The following is a 22,741-nucleotide window of genomic DNA, read 5'->3' as shown; positions in this document are numbered from 1 at the left end:
CTTCTTTGGTTCCCACCCCAGGTACCTTTATGTACATGTGGCTTGGGTCACATGAGGTTTGTGTCAGGGGACAACTCCCAGGTCCCTATGGTCCACAGCCTACTGGTGTAACCAGCCCTATCCAGGGCACAACCTACTGTAGGTAAGAAGATGAGAAGGAAGCTAACTTCTCATCTTCCCACAGTGGCCACAATATCAGCAAAACTTCCGGGGATACCTGGGAGTCACATGAAGGGGTAGGAACCGGGCCCGGAGCATGCATGCATGTGGGAAGCACAGTGGGTGGAAGCGGGTCCAGACGCTGTTGTGGGGACAACTCCGTGTACCGCAAAAAGTCGGATTCTGCGGAATTTGGCCACCAACATATACCACATGCCCTCTGACGCTCCCGATGTTTATTCTATTACTATCCAACACTCCACAAACTCATTCCTTATTTTTCCCTATTTTCCCCATCATTCCCGACAACCCCAAGCAAAATTCCCATGCCCAACCACGCCGCCAATTTCACCCCCTCTCCAGATCTCCATACCTACACATACAACCCAGCCATTTTTCCACCCGATAGTGATGCTCTACCTTCCTTCTTCACCCCCGGAGCATTTCCCAGAATGGCAATCCCATGCCTGGATGGTTCAGCACAGAGTAGAGTCTCACGTGGTCTTGACAGCACCTGTCAATGGCCACATCTCAACAACTACTGCACCAAATGGGACGAATAGGGGCTCGTTGGAAAGCTGGAGACGAGGAGGTTGCTGACGGGAGGATAGGCGGGCGCTGTGGCGAAGCGTTGCGGAGTTAACTTTTACATTTCCCATTTCGGACCCGTTATGATATATCCCCCATTCATTCATATTTCTTTTATTGTTTCTTTGTTCCCAATTGGATATTCATCATTTACGGTTGCCTAACGGCCCGTTTACATTCCCCCAGTCCATTCATTCCATTTCAAACATATATAAACTAGATAACAGCTTGTACATAACAAGTTAGTACTGAATAGACCCGTGAAAGAGAAAGCAGAAGTTGCATCCAAGTGGCAAAGACGCCATCCACGACTATAACGCCTCCCCTGAGTTACTTGCTTACATCTGAGACCCCTTTTCTCATAACCCTCGGCCTTGACGTCCAAGAGAGATGTAGGTGAGTGTTGAGTTGAGGCTCTAACAGAACTGCTAGCACTCCAGGACCCAAAGAACCGAACCTCCATCACACACGCATTCACTACCACCCTCCCCCCTTTCTCTGTCTCGAGTCTAGGCGATAGACCCGTTACAATGCGGGTCCGGGTCCGGGCTAGTCAGGGTGTGTGCCCTGACAGTTTGCCACATCACCCCACATACAGCCGCAGTCATCCAGGTGTCCCTGTGGGGGATCCCAAGGGCATGTGCTGCACACACACGTGCTGGGTTGCACCATGAGGCCATCTGGGTCATCTGGGGCTGGGTGTGTCGTGTGCATGTCATGGGTGGGTCAATAATACATAGATATGGGGAAAGGTCGTCCATGTAGATAAAGATAGAACAAAGAACAAAAGGACAGAAAGAAGAACAAGAGGTGAGGAACCATGATGAAGGGTGAGGAGTAGAGGTGAGTGGGATACTGGGTGAGGGCAGGTGGAGCTGGGTCAAGCGGGTGTGCCCTGACAAGTTACTATAGACTGTCTTTGACCTCTCTTAATGAGAAGAAAGAGCAGGGGCTGGGGATTTGACCAGCCCAGAAAAAGCTGAAGTGTGGGACACTTTGGTGAGCTGGTGCTCAGCAGATGCTGAGATGCCATTATCCCCACATGGAACCAGTGGGGAGATGGTCACTTGGACCATTTTAGACCCTTCAGAGTGGGAGGAATGGTATGGCCTGTAAATTTGGCTGGCCTGGAATGGGTCGAAGCACAGGGCGCTTCAGAGAGCAGGCACTCAGAGATGCTGAGATGCCCTCAGAAGTCTTCAAAGGACAATGAAGATAACAGCAGTGCATGTATATCGCTGCTGGGAGATGAGGTGCTAGTTATCATACTAGCAGTGGATGAGCACGCATCCGAGAACACCTGCACACAGGTCTGATATTGGCAGACAACAGGGATGATGTAAGTGCAAAAGAAACATAAGAAAACATATGTAAAGGGGAAGATGATGACAAATTTTCAGCATTGAAAATTGCATAATATTACCTGCAGGGTGACTCTGTGTGCAGAGTAACTATCATACTAACATGGGGTTCAGCATTTCCTGAATGACCCCCCCCTTGTTTGCTAGCACTTCACTACCTGTTGTCTCTTCTGTTGGAATATGAGTCACATGATTAGATTGAACCGGAATATCCGAGAATATTCTAGGGGTTACTAGGTGCCTGCGTAAGCGCTGGGCATAGAAGAGCCTGGAATGTTATTCAGGAGTATAAATGTGGGTGCTTTGGCACCGTATGTGTTGTAATGTAGGGATTCCTGATAAGGCAATCCGCTTACTTCAGCGGTTATACTCGCGAGACCAGAGGTAAGCTAGAAAACTTTCTGATGATTTTGCTCAACGCACGTCTGTGCGTATTTATACATACATGAAATGTATTACAATGATATTATACGTAAAGTAAGTAACTGCGCAAGCGCGCGTACGCAAGCACAGACTAAGCGGGAATATTCTAGCGATTTCCCACAATAATCCAGAATGCCCCGGAAGGTTCCGGTGACTCGTGACTTCAACACATCTGGGGTGGGTTGCCATATATGGAACGCCGCGTTTAAGTACAACATCTTCTTTGTCTCCGAGGTCACGGACTCCAACGATTTCATGGCTAGCGGCAGGCCTAACCTCGTCACTAGTTGCATATGACTTTCGATATGCGTCAATCTCTGCACAAAACTAACTCCGACGAAGAATCTGTCGCTGGGTATGCCACGTGAGCACTTTGCTCCACCTCTAACTCTAACTCGATTTCCTTTGCCACTAATGGCTCTCTTTTCGTTTCATCATTCGAGACAAACATGTTTTCTGTAGGCGCGCGCTGAACTCGCATCGCCGGGACTTAACAAATCATTTTCATGTTTCCAATGCATACTTTGCACTGCACTTAAGTATTAAAATTTAGTTAAAAACGTTGCGCGTGCGAAGAACGCACTCTAGTTTCTAAGTGCAAAATAACAAAGCGATGAGTCGAGGCTTTTTGTCCATTTCCAACTGAGGTTATATACATGTACATCGGGAGGAGACAGGAAATTATGCTTCCTATTAAACACCGTAGGCCCAGTCCAGGAAGATTCAGCCAGAGGGTTTGCAAGTGCAGATAGGATTCCAGGTAGAGGTGTATTAGCTGCAGCGGTTGCAGATGATGATGCACCTACAGGAGGGGTTTTTAATCGCTTTGCTTCAGCCTCAGGGCCTTCATCGCGCACGCGTTTTTTTGAGGGATAAGGAGGGAGAGAAGCGATGACATGCTTCGGGACGACAAAGTATTTAAGGACAGGAGAAGTAACGGGAGTATGTAACTGGGATGAGATAGCGGAAGAGCTGGGCTCAAAGGTCGGGTCAGATGTCTCTGTGGGGTGCACGAGAGAAGAAATGGACAGAGAACCACGGCGGCGCTCCAGAGAAGCCGAGGGCTGCGTCGCAACGGTATTGGCTTTTCGAACACGTTCCTTGTACTTGTGGGGTCGGAGGATCATTTAGCAATCAAATTATGGGCACGACCAGATGATTGGACCCACCTGTTCCAATTCTGGTAGACCACGCCACTGAGCAATGGCTTCCAAGAATCGAAGAGCTGCACGTTCAACAGGCTCAGCCGGATATCGCTTCGAAAGGTCAAGCAAATGCGTGTGAAGGTCGGTCGTATGGTGCACACTGGCAAACTGAGGATATGGATAGTTAGCAAGAGAATCAAGTTCGCCTTGAGGAAACTAACCTCGGAGACACGTTCAGTCATCTCAACCGCCCATTCAGGATCAGTGTCAATGGGGCGTGTGTTTCCCAAACATGTGGTCTGGAATCCATTCGCATAGGAGTTGATAACACTCAACTCTGACTGAGTACCCGCGACGCCAGTAGGAATACCACGCTTGAAGAGAATTTTCGCAGCCTCGGCTAACGTAGGCATGCCATCGGGCTCAAACTGGGCAGCGTAAGCTTCCGAAAGTGACGTGTCAATCGATCCTCGCTTCTGGCTGACTCCATCATCCTCCACGGATTTCACGTCGGATGAGGTCGATCCCGAGCGGGCACGCATTGCGGAAACATCCTTTTCATCATGTTTCTCAACAACATCTTCCCAGTCCACACCTACCCCAATACCAAAAAGGATTTCAAGAGCATCGGGCCCCAACCAACCACGTCCCAGGTATCCCTCTAAAGCGGCCCTAGTGACCATACCACTCAGTAAGGCATACCAGATGCGGGTGGGGCGCCCGTCGCCAGTGGTGGAAGGAATGTCAGCAATAGAAGTGGGGTTGGAGGAAGAGGGCTCCGCAGGTATGACAGGCCCGGCCTTCACATCAGCGAATTGCTGCCGCTGCTCACGCATCTCACAACCAAGTTCTCGAGCGACAAAGGCAGATAGCCTGAGGAATCGCGGCAAAAGTGCAGCCATCCGTGTTCCGCTGATGGCGAGTTCCTTTGGTTCGCCCTTGTCGTTAACGTCGTTGAGGACAAACTGAGGAATAGCAGAGCGCAATGGAATGCCGGGGTCCGGCAACCCTGAACCGATCGTGGTCAGGCTTCTTTGAATTAATAGTGTAAGGAGACCATTCTTGTCCGCTGCATAGGCCTCTGCGTGAAGGCACTCAGGTGGACATTCATCAAAATCCGTCAGGTGACTTGCACAAATGGGCCAACACCTTCGAATTCCAAAATTGTACAAATCCCGAGAACGCCCGACAGCTTTGCGCACTCGAGGGCCTCGGCTTGCATGCGACCTCGAAGATGATGAAGCAAAGGGCGGGCTAGAAACGGAGTGGGATGCCGATGCCGACTCGGGTCTCCTTGCCGATAGACTGTTCAATGATCCAAGCGCCCATGGAGACTCCATACCGGCCCCACGAGGAATCGAGGAAAAAATAGATCGCGCTGGAGGTCCACCTGACTTCGATTCCGAGGCAAGGCTGGACTTGACCCTAGTTTGCTGAAAGGACGAGATCGGAGTGAGGGGGGCGAGGGAAATGGGAACGCCTGGCGACGGTTCAAAATCCATTTGGGCCCAGCGCAATTCAGTGGAGGAAGCGGTGCCGCTGGCTACGATTGATGCAATGGACATGGGCGACAAATCACTTGACAACCCTGAAAGCACGTTCTCTGGTTGCTCATCGGGGCCAAAAAGGTGCTGATCGCGTGCGAACAGGTCGTTGACAAGAGCAGAAAGCACAATTCTGATCCTAACCCCATTTGGTAACACCCCCGGAACTCCAGGATTCACTTCGTGAGTGTGACGAGAACCAACGGACCGCTGGGTGAGTAAGGAAGTAAGAACCTATAGGAGACATCAACATGGGGTGGAAAAACATGCAGGGGAAAATGAATGGCGAACCTTCTCCATTCCTTCTGCGTTCGCCCTTTGAACTTTCGCGGTCTCAATGTCCACATTTGGTACATACCGGTTCGCATCAGCACTGAGGCCTTTATACCGGTCGTCCCCGGTTAACCCAAAAAGTAGCTTGCGAGCAAGTTCATCATCAGTTTCAGTGACGTCCTTTTCGGTTGGACCTTCTGGGGACCCAGTCTGCATTCCCAGCTCAGATCTGACCTGGAATACCAGCGCCTCTCATGTGAGCGCTACGGTTGATTTTACCAACAGGCAGCTTCATCTAACCTGGTTGAAACGAGTGCGTGAATGCAGCCATAACATATGATCAAGACTGGGAATGTTGCATCAGTAACGGGCGTTTGGGATGTGTGATCTCAAAACAAATACATCAAAGTCTGGACTGTCTTCTCCTTTGGAGGTATGCTATGAAGATGGTGGGCATGTTTGTGCGCTGGGGCTTTGTAGGTGAAGATGTTTGGGGATGGAGGGGTCTGTTCTGGCTTTACTGGGTTTGGGTGAGGGATTGTAAAAGATGGCTTGGCTTGGGGTCTGGAGGTAGTAGGCTGCTGCAAATGGGGTACTGCTGGAACGACAAAGAAGGGAGACTTGGATGACGATGTAGGAAGGGTGATGCTTTGAAGTGATGGTAAAGCGTGCTGAGTGGACGAAGGTTGTTGTTGTTGTTGGACTTGCATAGTCCAGGGGAACTTCCGGGAACGATTACTGGGCCTCTGGATGGTACGTTGTCAATACTGGCGGCGTCGCTGAGCGCTTTTTGAGAGAGGGAGGGGACGGGAATTGTTGAGGTCGCCTGATAACTTGGATGGATGGATGGATGGATGTATTCATTTTAAAGTACGTACTAGAGGGCGTGCTTCGCATCGCAACGACCTGCACAGCATTCACGGAAGAATGAAGGATAACGCGGAAAGTGCATTGAATGATATGTACAGTGAAGAAATGGTACATCAGAGGAATCAGCATCGGAAGTTATGTACAACGAAATTAAGTATAGTACACGAGGGGAGGGGGACGCTATGTACATGCAAGTTATGGTACAAGATGTCATCGTGTTAGGAATAAACCCATGCAGAAGAACCTCCCTGGTGTGAAGCGGTATTGGTGACAGCATGTCATGCAGTTCGAACACAACGAACTTGCATTACGGTTACATTATCGCAGAACAGGGACAGTGTTACGTCGATTTCATGCCGAGGATACAACGGGGGAATTGAGACTGTCCGAACGATGGGCAATAGCCCACCACGTGTTCAAAGAGGCAGATTGGGGTGGCAGGGAGGGTTCCCAAGTGTCGTGGAAATAGCAATCAGAGGAAAATTCATTATAACAACGAACTTAGACATCGACATCGATGTGGTGAACGGAGTTCAAGGGCAGATAGTTGGAATATGGGCTGATCCTTGGGAAGACTCAGACACGACGGGTGCGGTGCAAGAAATGAAATACCCACCGAGTTGCGCTCTAGTGAAATTAGAGTGATATCGAAGTTCGGAAATAGAAGAGCTGGGAGAGTCAACGATTCCAGTCTTTCCCATCCAACGAACATTCGAGGTAAACATGCGCAATGGAGACAAGAAAGTGATCGATAACGATGGATTTACTTACGCTTTTACAGATTATCGAGTACATCGGCATGCCCTTGAGAGGGACCCTTACACCATTTAACGTGTACGTTACATTGTTCACGAAGACATCGTGCGAGACACTAGAGATGGAAGATGAACGTTTGATCGGATTGGCTGTTGGAGGAGTCACGCAGAATTGATCACACCAACTCAATTGTATCATACACGTGATGTCACAGAAGAGTCAAACACGTAAGCACAAGTGGCACAAACTACGTAATTTCACTAGGTGGAGAGTGACACTGCTGTGCAGGTAATCTGTGCCTATCGGCATATGCCGTACTATAATGACGCAGGTGAAAAATGTTTGGAAAGTAGTAGGTGGAGAGGAGTTAAGTGTCAATGGGTGGATGAGACATCGAGTATCAGGTGGTATGGAGAGTAAAGCGGAGTGAAGAAATAGCACATAAGGACGTGCGTCCCCTGCACTGGAAAATAGTAACAAATGATGTGGAGAAATGTAAAGCATAGTGAAGAAATACTGTACTCACATGACCAACTACCGGCATGGTCCCAAGCGTGACACAAAATTCCCAGCCGGCATCCCATTTTTATGCGCACCTACTACTCGTGACCCAGTCAATATAAAATGGTATCATGGGGTTACCATCCAACCTACCTTCTTAGATAGTATTCAAGCGTTTGAGTGCACTGGTGCACTGAGAGAAAAATATGTTGGGAAAGTGGTTTACGGAGGGGCCCGAGAAGCTCTGGGGTGCCCGTGATCGGTTTTTTCAATTACAATACAATGCGCAAGCACTTCAGCGCCAAATGTATTGCCGGCATCGTCTCCCGATCCATCATCATCGCCGCTGCCGTTGTCGACGACATCAAAGTCAATCTTCACAAATCTCGCATACTTTTTTCTTTGTTCTTTTTCCTGCTTGCATTGTTACTACCCATGTATTAACCCTACCGCTACGTTCATTGATATGGTAATTATTACATTGATTCCAAATCCATACTTTCCAACGCATTCACAATCCTTCCAATGGTGTGCCGATAGTCCTATCCCCATTGGCATAACAGGATAATGATAATGTTGGATAGGATGTGAGATAAAGTGCCTACAACCGTAGAAGATTTGTTAGTAAGAGTCTTAATAATGCTCCACCCCAAGTTTGGCAAGAGTGAACTGAGGGGGTGTTGGATCAATGAAAGACCGTATTCTATGGGCCCTAAAGCTCCCAAGGAATGGAAATAGAGTAAAAGAAAAAAAGCGATAGTCCAGGCCACACCACCTTATGTCCACAGTGGCCAAAGCCATATTAAGTGCCATCAGTCATCATTGAACTTCTAACAACAGAATGGTCAGGACGAAAACTGTTTGCTTGATCCAAATGCCAGCTTTGAGATACACACAGAGGGAGAGGGTGGGTTGGACAGGGCAGGAACATATTGAGTGATATACAAAGTAGTATAGTGTACTATTCAATTGGTGCGTGTGCACTCTTAATCCTGGCACGGTCTGTCATGAATATTCCCCAGGCTCTACTAACCTCTCATCTGGGTTTGTAATCGGCAAAGATGGTTGGCCATAACATGCAAACAACATTCTGACTCAGATCACGACCATGGTTGTCCACAATCATGCTTGACTCAAGATGAGCGCTGGGCGGCTAACACCATGCAGCAATGAACTTCACAGGTGTGGCTCAAAATCTGTGGGATACTGGACAGCTGCTTATCTATGGGGTTTTATTTCACTTTCCTATGAGGGAAGGTGCTGGGATCTCTGGGTGACTGACGGCGCTTAACATTGCTTGGGCATATAGCCATAATGTTATAAAAATGGGGCCTAATTGGCCCATTTCTATAGCGTTCGGGTGCAGGAGGGGGCCGTGACATTGAGAAGATGTTACAATTAATGTAACAGATGTTGTAACAGTGGTGTTTACAATAACATGGACATCAGGTATTTTGGGTGATAATCGTTGGTTAGGTTGTTATTATATACATGTCACGTGATAATACACTGTACAGAGGCCATAAGAGGCTAAAAATGGGAATTTCCCATTTCCATAACACATAAGGTGGTGTGGCCAGAATTATTATGCTCTTTCATTTGCACCCTGCATGCTTTTTGCCTTCAACTTCGTGCATAAACACTTATTTCACACCTCCTTGATTCACTGTTGTGAGGCTGATTGTATGCCACTATTACATAGTGTCTTCCCTTTTTGCTAGTTTACTCGTACCTCTCTCTGTCATTCACCCATCTTTTCTCACTGTGTCCTCTTTAGTGCTCGCTTGTACAGTCTGTTGCTTTTTCTAACCGCTTTGCACCTTGCACGCTGTTGTTACATTGAACAATAACAATGACAAACACTAATGCTAAGGCTAATATAATAAATTATCTTGCCAGCAAAGCAGGAAAAAGAACAAAGAAAAAATATGCGAAATTTGTGAAGATTGACTTTGATGTTGTCGACGATGGCAGTGGCGATGACAACAGATTGGGAGACGATGCCGGCAATACATTTGGCGCTGAAGTGCTTGCGCATTGTATTGTAATTGAAAAAACCGATCACGGGCACCCCAGAGCTTCTCGGGCCCCTCTGTAAATCACTTTCCCAACATATTTTTCTCTCAGTGCACCAGTGCATGGGTGCATGCACTCAAACGCTTGAATACTATCTAAGAAGGTAGGTTGGATGGTAACCCCATGATACCATTTTATATTGACTGGGTCACGAGTAGTAGGTGTTTATGTGTGACACCCAACCGGCAAGCATGACTTGAAAGGAAAGCAGTGCCCGGAGTTGGCCAAGCCAGATTTATTTTATATTGATCTCAAGCCATATTTGGCAACCAGTAAATACAAAAATTTGAAACACGTTTGCTGTCCCCGTAAAAATTTTCTCACTCACTGGTATCACATATGGATGGGTTTTCTCTTGCACACCGCATCTGCTCTTGCACAGATGAGCCTATCTCATACAGCGGCATCCCAAAAGCCCTCATTGGGCCCTACTTTCCTAACAAAACCCTGACTGTCACCGAGTTCCTCCAGTTCAAACTCCCATCATTCCAAACAAATTTACAGACATCTGCATGTCTCAGTCTTTGCCCACCATCCATCAAAGAATTAAGTGAGCATGAACTCCGGAACATGCCCTGCCCTCCCTGCCCAGTGATAAAAGAGCTGATTTCTCAATACGATCCCAACCACACCAACCCTCCTCATTCCGTCAAAATCGGCATACGTTATACCACTATCGACATTCTCCGTGTCTGGGAAACCATATTTCGAGTACAGAATGTCCAGAGGTTCTGGAAAGAATCAGAGAAGTTAGTTGAGGCATGGGCAAACCATCACTCTGCTCACCGTGTTGCTATCATGGTGGCTCAAAAGCAGCTTCTATCATGCAACTGGAACACAAAAGTGCTTGGATTCTCAAAGTCAGCACTGAGTACTGTGGGAGGGCTGATGCATCACCTCACTTTCTCTTGTCTTGTGACAACTGACATCTCATACCACATCGAGCTTCTTGCAATGGCCTTGGTGGCCAGTGATGTAAAGGCCAGGCTTTTGTAAAGATCTCCGTCAATTGGGGTCAGAGCTCTCATCTGGATCTGAATCCCAATTTGGTGGAATCATGCATGCTAATAATAATCACTGGATCGCATTTTCAGTTTTCCCTAAGGAATCAGTGATTTACCTTGCGGATTCTTTACATCGGGAAACAGGAGGTGCTGACTTACCTGTTGCAGCAAAGGAAGTGGCAAACATTCTTCAACGGTGGCTCAATGAATCCTATTCTGGATTGAACAAGTCAACACCCACATTTCGAATCACTTCACTCCCAGTTGCTCACCAGAATGATTCCTCCTCATGCGGCTTCTTTGCCCTCAATGCCCTGATGCACCATCTCATCCCAACCAAATACTCACTCTATGCTAGCAATGACATTGCTATGTTGCATGTTGAATTTTTGATGGCAATCCTCAATCATCATGTTGAACAGGTAAGTAATCTCGTGTAACTGCAATCAAATGGGGACTCACCACACTGTGATTAGATACCACTGTCAGGGCACACCCACCTGACCTGGGTCCACCCGGACCCACCCAGCCACACCACACCTGCTCCCCGCTGTCCAACCCTCTCCCCCCTCCTTCCTCCCTCTCTCCCCCTTTCCTTTCTCTCTCTCTTCTCCTTTCTTTATCTCATTCCTCTTATCTTCCTTTTCTTGTTTATTCCCTTCTATCTACACAGACCACCTTCCTTTGTATCAATGTACTATTGACCCGTCCGGCCCACACACCCCAGATGGCTTCCCGCTGTGCCCAGCACAAGCGCATGCAGCGGACGCTCTTGGGATCCCCCATGGGGACACCCGGATGCCCGCGGCTGTCTCCAAGGATGACGTGGCACTCATCATGTGACTCAAGCTGCATGTACATAAATGTACCTGAAGTGGGAACCGAAGAAGTAACCTTCTTCTCACATTCTCCACTTCAGGTAAGTAGTATAGTTTTCCCTTTTAATAATAATAACACATTCTCCACTTCAGTCTAAGTGGGCAGGGACTGCTGTCCCTTCCCGGACCTGCCAGCACGCATGCCCGGTTCGCACCCCGTGAGGGCCCTTCTGCCAGGTGATACATCCGGACCCCTTCTACCCCGGATGCGTCCCTGACAACCACCTGCCCCAGCAGTGACTTCTGTGGCAGAAATGCCAATGGCATCGATGATTGAACCCAAGGTGACATCAGTCCACATGACAACAACAATCATGGAAGTGATGGCTGCCCCAGCGGAGACAGTCCCATTCACAGTAGCTGAGCATTCAACAAAGCCAGCTCCAACACCAATGACGTCAAGAATGTGCTCATCTGTGGCACAGTCAACCAGCCCTGCAGCCTTGCCAAGTAGCCCAGCCCCAATGGGCACCTTGCCCAATTCTGATGTCAAGAAACCGAAGGAGAAAAAGAAAAAATTGGACTTCACCATCCAGGAGGGGGAAGAGGGCCGTTGTCAGAGTACAGCCCGGTTAAGTCCGGACTGCTTACACACAACTGATGACACACCTGCCCCATACCTGCACAGCCTGATCATCATCCCTGGACTGGCACAGACATTTGTTATATTTCCTTCTGCAGAGCGGCCCCGTTTTGCCGGGTATACTGACTTTATCATTCCCTGGGTAGCGAGTGAGGAAGATAACTTTCTTCTCTCACTTCCCCTTGCTGCTCAGCTGGAATCCCTATCGCAATCCGCTTTGCTGGGTTCCCCCATTGAGACTGATCCTGTCCCCCTCGGCGTCAGCTCCAGCGAAGGCTCAGGATTCCTCGACTTAGAGTCTGAGCAGCTCGGTACCCTGACAGCCGTGGGTTGCTGCAATTCTTGAGCCATGTCAGTTGTGAAGAATTTGATCGACAAGCATCGATTGGATTTGAAAGGATTGGTGAGAGATCTGAAGAACGGAGGGTGGAAGAGGAACTGGAAGCAAGGAAGAAAGTTGAATGGAAGCGAGCAAATGCACAAGAACGACAACAGCATTGCTGAGCAGTGTTGGCAGAAGGAGATGGTGATGCAAAAAAAAGGTGAAGGAAGTTGATTCATCAAGGTTGCCACAGTTTCTAATAGATCATCCTAGCACATGCTTGATGTGGATATGGACCCCAGGACTTCAAGCAGCTCAGTTGTGATCGCAGAGATGTCATGGCCAAAACGCTGCATTGAGGAATGGGTGAAGGACCAGAAGCGCCAGAGGGCAACTCACCATGTGCAAAATGTCGTCCAGCCTCCCAGAAAAACAACGCCAAAGTTTGCTAGGTGTCAGGGCAATAGCCCCGAACCCCGAGCCACATGTAAATTAGATACATATAGTCACGTGGGCAAGCGGGAACCTCCAGGTAACTGCTTACACACCACCGTAAAATACACATACTTGTATCACTTATGGCCTTGTGTGCTGAGCTACCCAAAGACCTCACACTTTTTTAAGTGTATGAGGTGTGTTTTACAACACAACCCACAACAACTATCTACTCTTAACATCTGACTCGGTAGCGCTTATGGCGCCTAAACATGCCCACAAGGGTAAGGTCACATCTGCAGCGACACTAAAAAGAAACGAGCGGTTCATTAAGAAACCGCAATCTCCCATCATGGGAGATTCAAACCAAAAGCCATTGTCAGATGATGACAAGGATCAACACAATCCAGCATTAGCAACCACCTCAGGGCTGGCCCCTGAAGGTTTTAGAAACTTACATGGAGTAAGTGCGGGGCCTAATACCCCCAGAACTCCACGACATACTGATCTAACCCAAGCTGGGGAAGATCCCTCACTGCCTCACAAGGTGATCAACTTGCGTGATAAACGCGTAAGCGCCGAACAATCAGCCCAAAAAGCTGATCGGATAGAGTTGCAGGAAACTCCAGGGCCCCACTATCCCCTGGAGTCCCCCCTCACGTCCCCAAGTCAAGCCCCAAAGGCAGACAAAGGGAAACAAAGGGAAGAGCCCCCACGTCGGCTATCCAAAAAACTACTGGACTTATTCCAGGTTCCGTCCGAATGGAGGATGGAAAGCGAAGACCAACTTCTTCTCAGGCTGAAAGCCCGAGAAGGCACGAAGATACCCCCTGAGAGCAGGATCTCCCAGAGCGCGGAAGCTCCAAAAGAACTTCTGCTGTTTACACTCCCACATGCCATGCCAGACAAGGCAAGGTTGCCAACCTCGGAGGAGGTCTCCGAGATAATGAAGAGGAGGTGAACTGAAATGAGGGAGTTCGCTGAGGAAGCCTTACATAAAAGTAAGGAAAAACCAGCGAACAGACCCCTCTATGAAAGGGAAGCACCCTCCACAATGGCCTCGCCTAAACAAAGTGAGCATGGAGTGTTCACTCCAAGAACCCATTCTGGAACCCCCAGAAGTGGAAATGTCAACTGGGGAGAGTCTCTGCTCGCCCAACCAAACTTCCTCCTGGAAAACCAGGAATCGCGCATAATAAACACAATAAACTTGATCCAAAAAAAGATTGAGGAAACAAACCATAATAGTACGGCTCGTCTAGAGATAACTCTAGAAAGAATGGCCAACGCAATCGATGCGTTGACTGAAAAAATCAGCAAACAGACAAACTTGCTGAAGGAAATAAATTTCTCACAAAAAAGTGAGGAAACAAATAAACACCCCTGGACCATGGTCCAGGACATAAATAGAACTCGTGAAAAATTCACGAAAAGAACCACCAGTGAAAGCACACTGGAATATCATCAGCGACTCGACAGAGACGCTAAGGAGATCCTTCTCCCAAGGATAGGAGAAGACGATGCCGAAAGAAGGCATCGTTCAGAGATTAGGAGGAGAATTGGCACGTACCAAAGGTTCGGCCAAACGTCCACTTACAACGGACCTCTTGAACAGAGAGGTAACTCAAACACGCACTCTCAAAACAATGAGAGAATCCAAATACAACTTCAGGCGAATTCGCCTGAAACCAAAGAAACGCTGCGAGGAAGATTTCCCCCAGTGAAAACCCCCCAAAGGAGAGATCTCCATTGGATAGCGACCCCGCAGAGGCAGGGGAGCAAGAGGAGTACCTGGAGAAATGGTACAAAAAGGCCATAAGAATGGCCGAAGTGAGAATACTCACTCCCTACCCATAAGGAGTGAAGCCTGAAGCCCTAAAAAATGGGCCAGCATTCCCTGACAAGAAGTGGTCAGGGGAGAATGACATGGAATTGTTCTGGCAGTGGTTCACAGAACTACTGGGATTCCTTGCTTTGTGAGGATGCAAAGGTCCCCAATTCGATGAAGTCCATCTGGACTGCTTGATTCGTGGATTAGGGGGGCCCGCATTCGACCTCGGAATAAGACTCCGAGACGAAACTCTCCTCAGAGGAGACGAGGGCATGTTCCTCGAAGTTCTCAACATATTGATGAGAACTTTCATCAAAGCCTCTGCCGCGTTGAACACGACAAAGAAGTACCGCAATGTCAAATACAAAGCAGAAAAAAGGCCTAAAACAGTTCTACCTAGAACTGTCCAAAGCAGCATCCCAGATGGTGATGCTGCCAGACCAGGTGTCCTTCAATGCCAGGTTCCTAAACTACATTCCCCTTGAATGGAAGAGGGAAATGATTGCTCATGATCGAATCAGAGCAGACTTCTCCTCAAATGAGGAGATGTTAAAAGCAATATCTCATGTAGATGAGATAATTGATGGGCTGAAGATGCCTTCAGCCTACAAATCGGGTTACTATACCCGAACAACTACCACGGCAACCACAAGCCGTGGTAGAGCCCTCCCATCAGGAAAGAAGGCTGAAGAGCTGAAACCCAGATGGAAAGAGGATACATCCTTGAAAAACTCGAGGAAAACTGACCAAAAGTCAGTTCCAATTTGCGGCAAATGCGGCAAAATAGGGCAAACGAAAGATTGCCCAAGACACAATGTAACGAGCAATGAAAAACCAAGGCACATAGCTGCCATGGAGATCGCAATCTCAATGGAAGAAGAGTCGAAAGACTCATCAGATGAGAAACCAGAGAACAACTCTGGTAACTCCGAAGCATCAAGCTTCGAAGTAGAGGACCCATACAAAGGACCTCAATACTCACCTGACTCAGAGGGTGAGGAAGTCAACGTTGGGACCATAAGGATGGGCCCAATGTCAGTCGTCGATCATGACAACATAAATTACAAAATCAAACTGGCAGTAGCATGCCAGTTAGAAAACATGGCAGACGAAAAAGTCGCTGAAGCCTTGGTGGAAGCACCAAGAAAAGACGCCTTGGGGAAATACACCAAAGTACCCAAGGAAAACAAGGACAAAGGGAAGAAGGACCAAAAGTCCATCGAAACCCAGTCCCCCTTGTTTGATGCGGAATTCTGCATCTCAAAAGACACAGGAAAATACCCCGCAAACAGACTGCTCTCAACAAAGAGAACGCTGACGGCTCACATAAAAATAGCAGGCATAAAAGCCTATGCGTTATTCGACAGTGGAGCCGAAACGGACACTATATCGCCGGACTTTGTCTGCGTGGTCCACATCCCAATTCTCCAATTGGAGAACCCAGTTGTCCTTCAAATGGGGACAAAAGGAACAAGATCACAGATCCTGTTCGGAACAAACGTGGACGTTGAGATCAATGGCCACATAGAAAAACACTACTTCGATGTAATTAACATCGATAGATACGATGCCATATTTGGCACCCCTTGGTTAAACAAAAACCAGGTAAGCTTAGACTTCCAGTCCCTGTCAAAAACCCCGGAGTTCGAAGGGGGGGGTAAATGCGTGAGTCCGAATGCAGGCGGGGCTCAACTAGAGGGGGGTCCGAGGGCTCCGGTAGTGAACTGAAGCTTCTCAGGGAGCCCGGTTCTGCTGGGTGGTACAAGAGGCTCTAAGAAGGACGCGGCCTCAGCGACTCGGAGGGAGCGCTGTGCCTCCGTTATGTCTCAGTTAGTCCTTGTATTTCTTATGTCTGAGGTATCTTGTAGAACAGGAACAGGATTCACTCAGAGGGACTTTGGGTGGCATTTTAGTCGAGATTAGAACTGAGGAACTACAGGTTCTAATCTACAGGTATTTATAAAGGGGAATGGGAAGGACTTAGTCAAAGTCCGAATGACAATGGGGCAACACCGAAAGGTGCTGAATGATACTGAGAGGTACCGAAAGGTCCCGAACAATATCTTAAATGGGGAACTGAGGTGTCGGGCCAAGGAGGGCGGAGTTGGAGGCCGGAAAATGAATGGGGAAGACAAATGGGCAAAGGGGGTTAGCCGACTGAATGGTAGTAAGAAGGTAGTCATGCTAAGAATGGAAGGTGACTAATAAGTGATAACGTGAGGGAGATCACTGAAGGATGCGGGTAACTGTCAGGGGACGGACCCCGGGTCCCCATGACCCCTCTCTCTATAGCCCACAGCCTAACCTGTGAACAGCCCTGTCCTGGGCAATAACTCTACTGTGGGTAAGAAAGTGTATAGATAAATAGGAAGTAGGCTACACTTGCCTACTGTGGGTAAGAAAGTGAGAAGAAGGTTAACTTCTCACTTTCCCACAGTGGCCCCAATATGGCAAAAACTTCCGGGGATACCCGGAAGTCACATGAAGGGTAGGAACCGGGCCCGGAGCATGCGGCGCGTGGAGCGTGCAGGGCGGAGGCGCACATGCGGGTCCAGGTCCGGGCTAGTCAGGGTGTGTGCCCTGACAGTAACTCCGAAACCGGAGTTGCATATGCGAAGGATGTTAGGTGACTCAAATAAATGAAATGGGTGGAGGAATGGTTTAAGGGCATGTCACGGGATGTCGGAGGTCTGTTGGGATATCGGAGCAAATCCGGGGTCTCCGAATGTTCCGACTCGGGACCGAGCTTCCGGGATGGGAGTGGCCAAGGTTCGGTGTGCCGCAACCAGACCGGAGCTGAGACAGTCAGGAGGGAAGGTGACTTGGGGAGTGGGGAGGCATGGTGTAGGGGATGGTGAAGTTGTTAGGAAGGTGTGGTGTGGTGGGAGTGCGCAGGGTCGGGATTCCGGGATATGACAGTCCCACAAAGTGAGAATGGTGAACAAGGGCAACATAGATACCCTTGGAGTCAGCGAAGACCATGTGACAAGATCACATGGATGGAAAACTCGAGCAAGAGCTCAAGAACAACCAAAAAAGAAGCCCCCCTGACAGGGAGGTGGGATTGAAACACACCTCAGGGTAATCGAAAGAAAGTACCCTGAAGGCTGGCCCAATCCTAGTCTGGAAGGACTTGAACTTCCAGACGTACCACATCTGGAAGGTCTCTCCATGAACAACCCTGAGTTCGAAATACTCAGGGAGTGGTGGAGAGAGAAATTCGAAACCGTAATGGTGCCAGCGCCATTAGAAATGCCTCCCTTGAGGGAGGTAAACCATCGAATCCTGTTGAAGGATCTGAACAAGAAATTTTGGGAAAACACCCCGAGATGTCCTGCAGCACGCAGGAAGCACTAGCGACCAAAATAGATCGCTATGTAAAAGCAGGATGGTGGTATCCCGCAAACAGTGAGCGAGCATGCCCGCTACTGTGTATCCATAAAGCAGATGGATCTTTGCACATGGTAATAGATGTGAGGAATCGTAACTCAAACACGATCCTCAACATCACACCAATGCCAGACATGCGATTGATCCAAGAATCAGTCGCCAGAGCAACATACTGATCCAAGATCGATATGTTGGATGCATACAAACAAATACGTGTGGATCCAGACGATGTCCATAGGACGACATTCTCTACGCCCCACGGGATGTACAACTCGAACATGATGCAGCAAGGAGACTGCAATGCTCCCTGCACCTTCCAGCGTGTGCTGACCTAGGAACTACGAGGAGAAGTAGGCAGATGCCTACACATCTGGTTCAACGATATATTCACCAGCACAAGCTCGGTGGAGAACCACAATAAAGCATTATTGTGGTTGTTCACTTGCCTCAAGGGGGCGAAATTCTACACAAGCCGGAAAAAATTTCAGCCATTTGCTCCAATCCTAGACATTCTAGGAAGCCGTGTGGACGAACAAGGCATCCACGCTCAAGCGGATAAAATGGAAAAAATCTGCAACTGGTGAGAGCCAGTAGATTACACAGGAGTCCTAAGATTCTTGGGATTGGTAGAATACCTATCGATATTCATGCCAAACGTCAGTGGCTACACAGGACCACTGCAAACAATCTGCTCAAACGAGCAGACATTCAGGTGGACACCACTCCACCAGAAATGCTTCGATGAGATTAAATGTCTAGCATGCAGGGCTCCGATCCTGAAGCCCATCCAGTGGAATCCACCGGAAAGCCTCTCAGAAGAAGAGAGGACTAAACTCCATGTCTGGGTCATGTCAGAGACCAGATTCGAGACGAAGGAGAGTCTCCGTGGCGGAGGGCTTTGGCCTCAGCGACTTATGCCAAGAGCGCTGTGCCTAGTGACATGTCCGTGCCCTAACTTACTGACTGGCAATCAGAACTGAAGGGGGGGTAACTCTAGTCGATTTTATTACTGGAGTGTAACCTATGTACAAGTTGGATATATATATATGGTTACAGCGAAGACGGGTCCGCAGATGGCGGAGCCGAACGGAGCGGAGCTAACAGGGTTAAACATTAGCCAACTGAATGTTACCGACGAGTCGGGTCGCTGTCATATCCATACAATCCCGACCTCCGCTCCGGGCTCCTGGAACTCCGAACTCCGACTTCCGGAGTCCTACTTCCCTTCCATCACTTTCTCCTTGCTGACTCCCAAGAGGTTATCCCACCTCCGGCTCGGACACCACCTTCAGTCCGACTCCGGAACATTCCGGGTCCGACCCCAACCTCGACACCTTCCAGACAAGTACGCAAAACCTATGCTCCCGACTCCGGACCTCTGCTCCGGAATCCCGTTTGCGTCTCCATCTCCGGAACCTCCGGTCTTAGCTCCGACCTCGGACTTTGACCCCACCTCCGCTTATACCCATTGTATTGGTTAGCTCATTCCATTTAATTACGTTTGCCAATATTCCGGAGTTTAACTTCCGAGTTCGGACTTTCCGGACTTACCTCGGACCTTGCAACTATTGCATTGTCCTATTCAATTCCGCTAGTCTCCCTCATTCCTATTTGGGCTGCTGCTTCCTTTCTATTCAGTCAGCTAGCCATTCCCCACTCCCATCCTCCTTCCTTCCTCCTTGGGCCTTGGCCCTTCATTCCTCCTTTGAGAAACACCATTGAGTCAAACCCTTGACCCTCAGTGTTGTTCCTCTTTCCATCTCCCTTTGTCTCCTTTCGTCCTACCCTCGCTCCTTTTGAGTCCGGACCCCTCCTTATATACAATGTACATAGTAACTTGTAACCTCAGTCTGAAATCGACATGAATTCCCCCCAAGAGACTTTCCCTCTGCTAGATCCGAAATTAGGGACCCCTAGGACAACCAGCAATGGCACAGCGCTCCGCCTGAGTCGCTGAGGCCGAGGTCCTTCCACGCTAAGTCTCCAATTCCATTCCGGAGTCGTCTGAATCAGCCCGGTTCTAACAGTCGCGGGGTTAGCGGAAAGGCAGGCGATAACCCAGAAACGGAAAGGAGGGATAGGCCCAAAGGTGGGCTCTGCAGGGCAGGCGAGTGTATTGCCCAGCGGAGGCAGGAGTGCGCTAGCAGACATCGGAGCTGTCCGGAAGTCTTCGGGGCTCCGTACTTAGGGAGGCGTAGGTAATAAATTGAAATGAGGGGGTGGTGACCATCGAGGGGTACTGAGAGGATTGCGGAATACGGGAGCTCCGAGGTTAGTGAAGAAGGAGCGGAGTTAGTCCGGAGGGAACGGAGGGACCGGAAGTCGATGGCCGGGGATGGATATGACACTTGCCCAGCCAAATTTCCTCCTGGAAAACCAGGAATCACGCATAATAAACTTGATCCAAAAAAAGATTGAGGAAATGAGCCATAATAGCACAGCTTGTCTAGAGATAACTCTACAAAGAATGGCCAATGCAATCGATGCGTTGACTGACAAAATCAGCAAGCAGACGGACTTGCTGAAGGAGATAAACTCCTCACAAAATAGTGAGGAAACAAAAAATATCTCTGGGCCACAGGCCAGGACAAAACCAGAACTCGTGGAAAATTCACGAAAAGAACAACCAGTGAAAGTACACTGGAGTATCATCAGCAAATCGACAGAGACACTAAGGAGATCCTTCTCCCAAGGATAGGAGAAGACGATGCCGAAAGAAGGCACCGTTCAGAAATCAGGAGGAGAATTGGCATGTACCAAAGGTTCAGCCAAACATCCACCTTCGATGAACCTCTCAAACAGAGAGGTAACACAACCACACACTCTCAAAACAATGAGAGAATACAGATACAACTTCAGGCGAGATCGCCCGAAACTAAAGAAACACTGCGAGGAAAATTCCCTCCAGCGAAAACCCCCCCAAAGGAGAGATCCCCATTGGATAGCGACCCTGCAGAGGCGGGGGAGCAAGAGGAGTACCTGGAGAAGCCTGAAGCTCTAAAGAATGGGCCAGCTTTCCCTGACAAGAAATGGTCAGGGGAGAACAACATGGAGTCGTTCTGGCAGTGGTTCACAGAACTACTGGGATTCCTTGCCTTGCGAGGATGCAAAGGTCCCCAATTTGATGAAGTCCATCTGGACTGCTTGATTTGCAGATTAGGGGGACCTGCATTCGACCTCGGAATAAGACTCCGAGATGAAACTCTCCTCAGAGGAGATGAGGGCATGTTCCTCGAAGTTCTCAACATACTGATGAGAACCTTCATCAAAGCCTCTGCCACGTTGAACGTGACAAAGAAGTACTGCAACGTTAAATACGAAGCAGAAAAAGGCTTCAAACAGTTCCACTTAGAACTGTCTAAAGCAGTGTCCCAGATGGTGACGCCGCCAGACCAGGCCTCTTTTAATGCCAGGTTTTTAAACAACATTCCCCTCAAATGGAAGAGGGAAATGATCACTCATGACAGAATCAGAGCAGACATCTCCTCAAATGAGGAGATGTTGAAAGCAATAAACCACCACGGCAACCACAGGCCATGGTAGAGCCCTCCCATCAGGAAAGAAGGCTGAAGAGCCAAAATCCAGATGGAAAGAGGATACATCCTCGAAAAATTCGAGGAAAACTGACCAAAAGTCAGCCCCAATTTGTGGCAAATGCGGCAAAATAGGGCAAATGAAAGATTTCCCAAAACATAATGCAACGAGCGATGAAAAACCAAGGCACATAGCTGCCATGGAGATCACAAACACATCAGGAGAAGAGTTGGAAGACTCATCAGACAAAAAACCAGAGGACAACTCTGGTGACTCCGGAGCATCAAGCGTCGAAGTGGAGGACCCATATGAGGGACCTCAATACTCACACAACTCAGAGGGTGAGGAAGTTAACATTGGGACCATAAGGATGGTGAGGTGCAATAGTGGTAGCGCCAATGGTAGCCTCCATAAGTCCATAGGCTGGAGGAGTGCAGGTTCAAGTCCTGCCATCACCCCAACACCCTTCTTCCCTCTTTCTCCACTACCTCTTGGGATCATGGGGCGTGATAGTGGTAGCGCCAGGAGGGCCATCACCCAACTCACTTCCTTCTCACTTTCTCCACTACCTCTTAGAGGGACGAGGCGTGATAGTGGTAACGCCAGGCTGCCATCACCACAAAACTTTCATTTCTCTCCACTACCTCTTCAACCGACGGCCCCTCCACCGCATGTCTTTATTGAACACATGAGCTGGAAGCCACTTAACACCCTCGGCTGCCATCCTAAACACTGAACCACCAACTGAGACACAATCTCACAAGAACACACTTCGCCTCAACCCACCCACAAGAACTGCTGTCACGCCGAACAGCCAACCGAGACATAGCCAAACCCTAGGCCTGGGGTATCAACCCAACAACACATGGAGCCTTCACCCAATTCACCCGCAAGAACTGTGCCCACACACCCCACTTTCTTCATCACCTTTCTGGGCTTACAGCAGCAAACCACATGCCCCCTGCACTGGGGGTCGCGTGTCTCTTCTATGCACTACTGTACTCACATGAGCAACTACCTGTCACGCGTCACAAGAGCCAGGAGGTCCGGCTCAAAACACAGCCACGT

At 48.9% G+C, this 22,741-nt stretch overlaps 3 protein-coding genes across 3 annotated transcripts; 2 read left to right on the top strand and 1 right to left on the bottom strand.

The window, feature by feature from the left end:
• Nucleotides 1-3,115: 3,115 nt before the first annotated feature.
• EI90DRAFT_3020927 (uncharacterized protein) lies at nucleotides 3,116-6,203 on the bottom strand (the record flags this gene model as incomplete). The annotated part of the gene is made up of 6 exons (XM_039057580.1): nucleotides 3,116-3,637; nucleotides 3,701-3,844; nucleotides 3,898-5,454; nucleotides 5,512-5,727; nucleotides 5,794-5,839; nucleotides 5,896-6,203. 6 exons carry the CDS (start codon nucleotides 6,201-6,203, stop codon nucleotides 3,116-3,118), a joined length of 2,793 nt encoding a protein of 930 aa, XP_038909876.1.
• Nucleotides 6,204-11,892: 5,689 nt separating this feature from the next.
• Nucleotides 11,893-12,717, top strand: EI90DRAFT_3020926 (uncharacterized protein; the record flags this gene model as incomplete). The annotated part of the gene is made up of 2 exons (XM_039057579.1): nucleotides 11,893-12,486; nucleotides 12,541-12,717. 2 exons carry the CDS (start codon nucleotides 11,893-11,895, stop codon nucleotides 12,715-12,717), a joined length of 771 nt encoding a protein of 256 aa, XP_038909875.1.
• Nucleotides 12,718-21,872: 9,155 nt separating this feature from the next.
• Nucleotides 21,873-22,409, top strand: EI90DRAFT_3132971 (uncharacterized protein; the record flags this gene model as incomplete). Its single annotated transcript, XM_039064533.1, has 1 exon — nucleotides 21,873-22,409. The coding sequence occupies one exon, from the start codon at nucleotides 21,873-21,875 to the stop codon at nucleotides 22,407-22,409; it is 537 nt and encodes a 178-aa protein (XP_038909874.1).
• Nucleotides 22,410-22,741: the final 332 nt, after the last annotated feature.

Source organism: Cantharellus anzutake (assembly GCF_015039405.1).
Source record: "Cantharellus anzutake strain C23 chromosome Unknown EI90scaffold_95, whole genome shotgun sequence".
Lineage (NCBI taxonomy): Eukaryota > Fungi > Basidiomycota > Agaricomycetes > Cantharellales > Hydnaceae > Cantharellus > Cantharellus anzutake.
The sequence above is the reverse complement of the archived record's forward strand: the minus strand, read 5'-3'. Positions and strand labels throughout refer to the sequence as shown.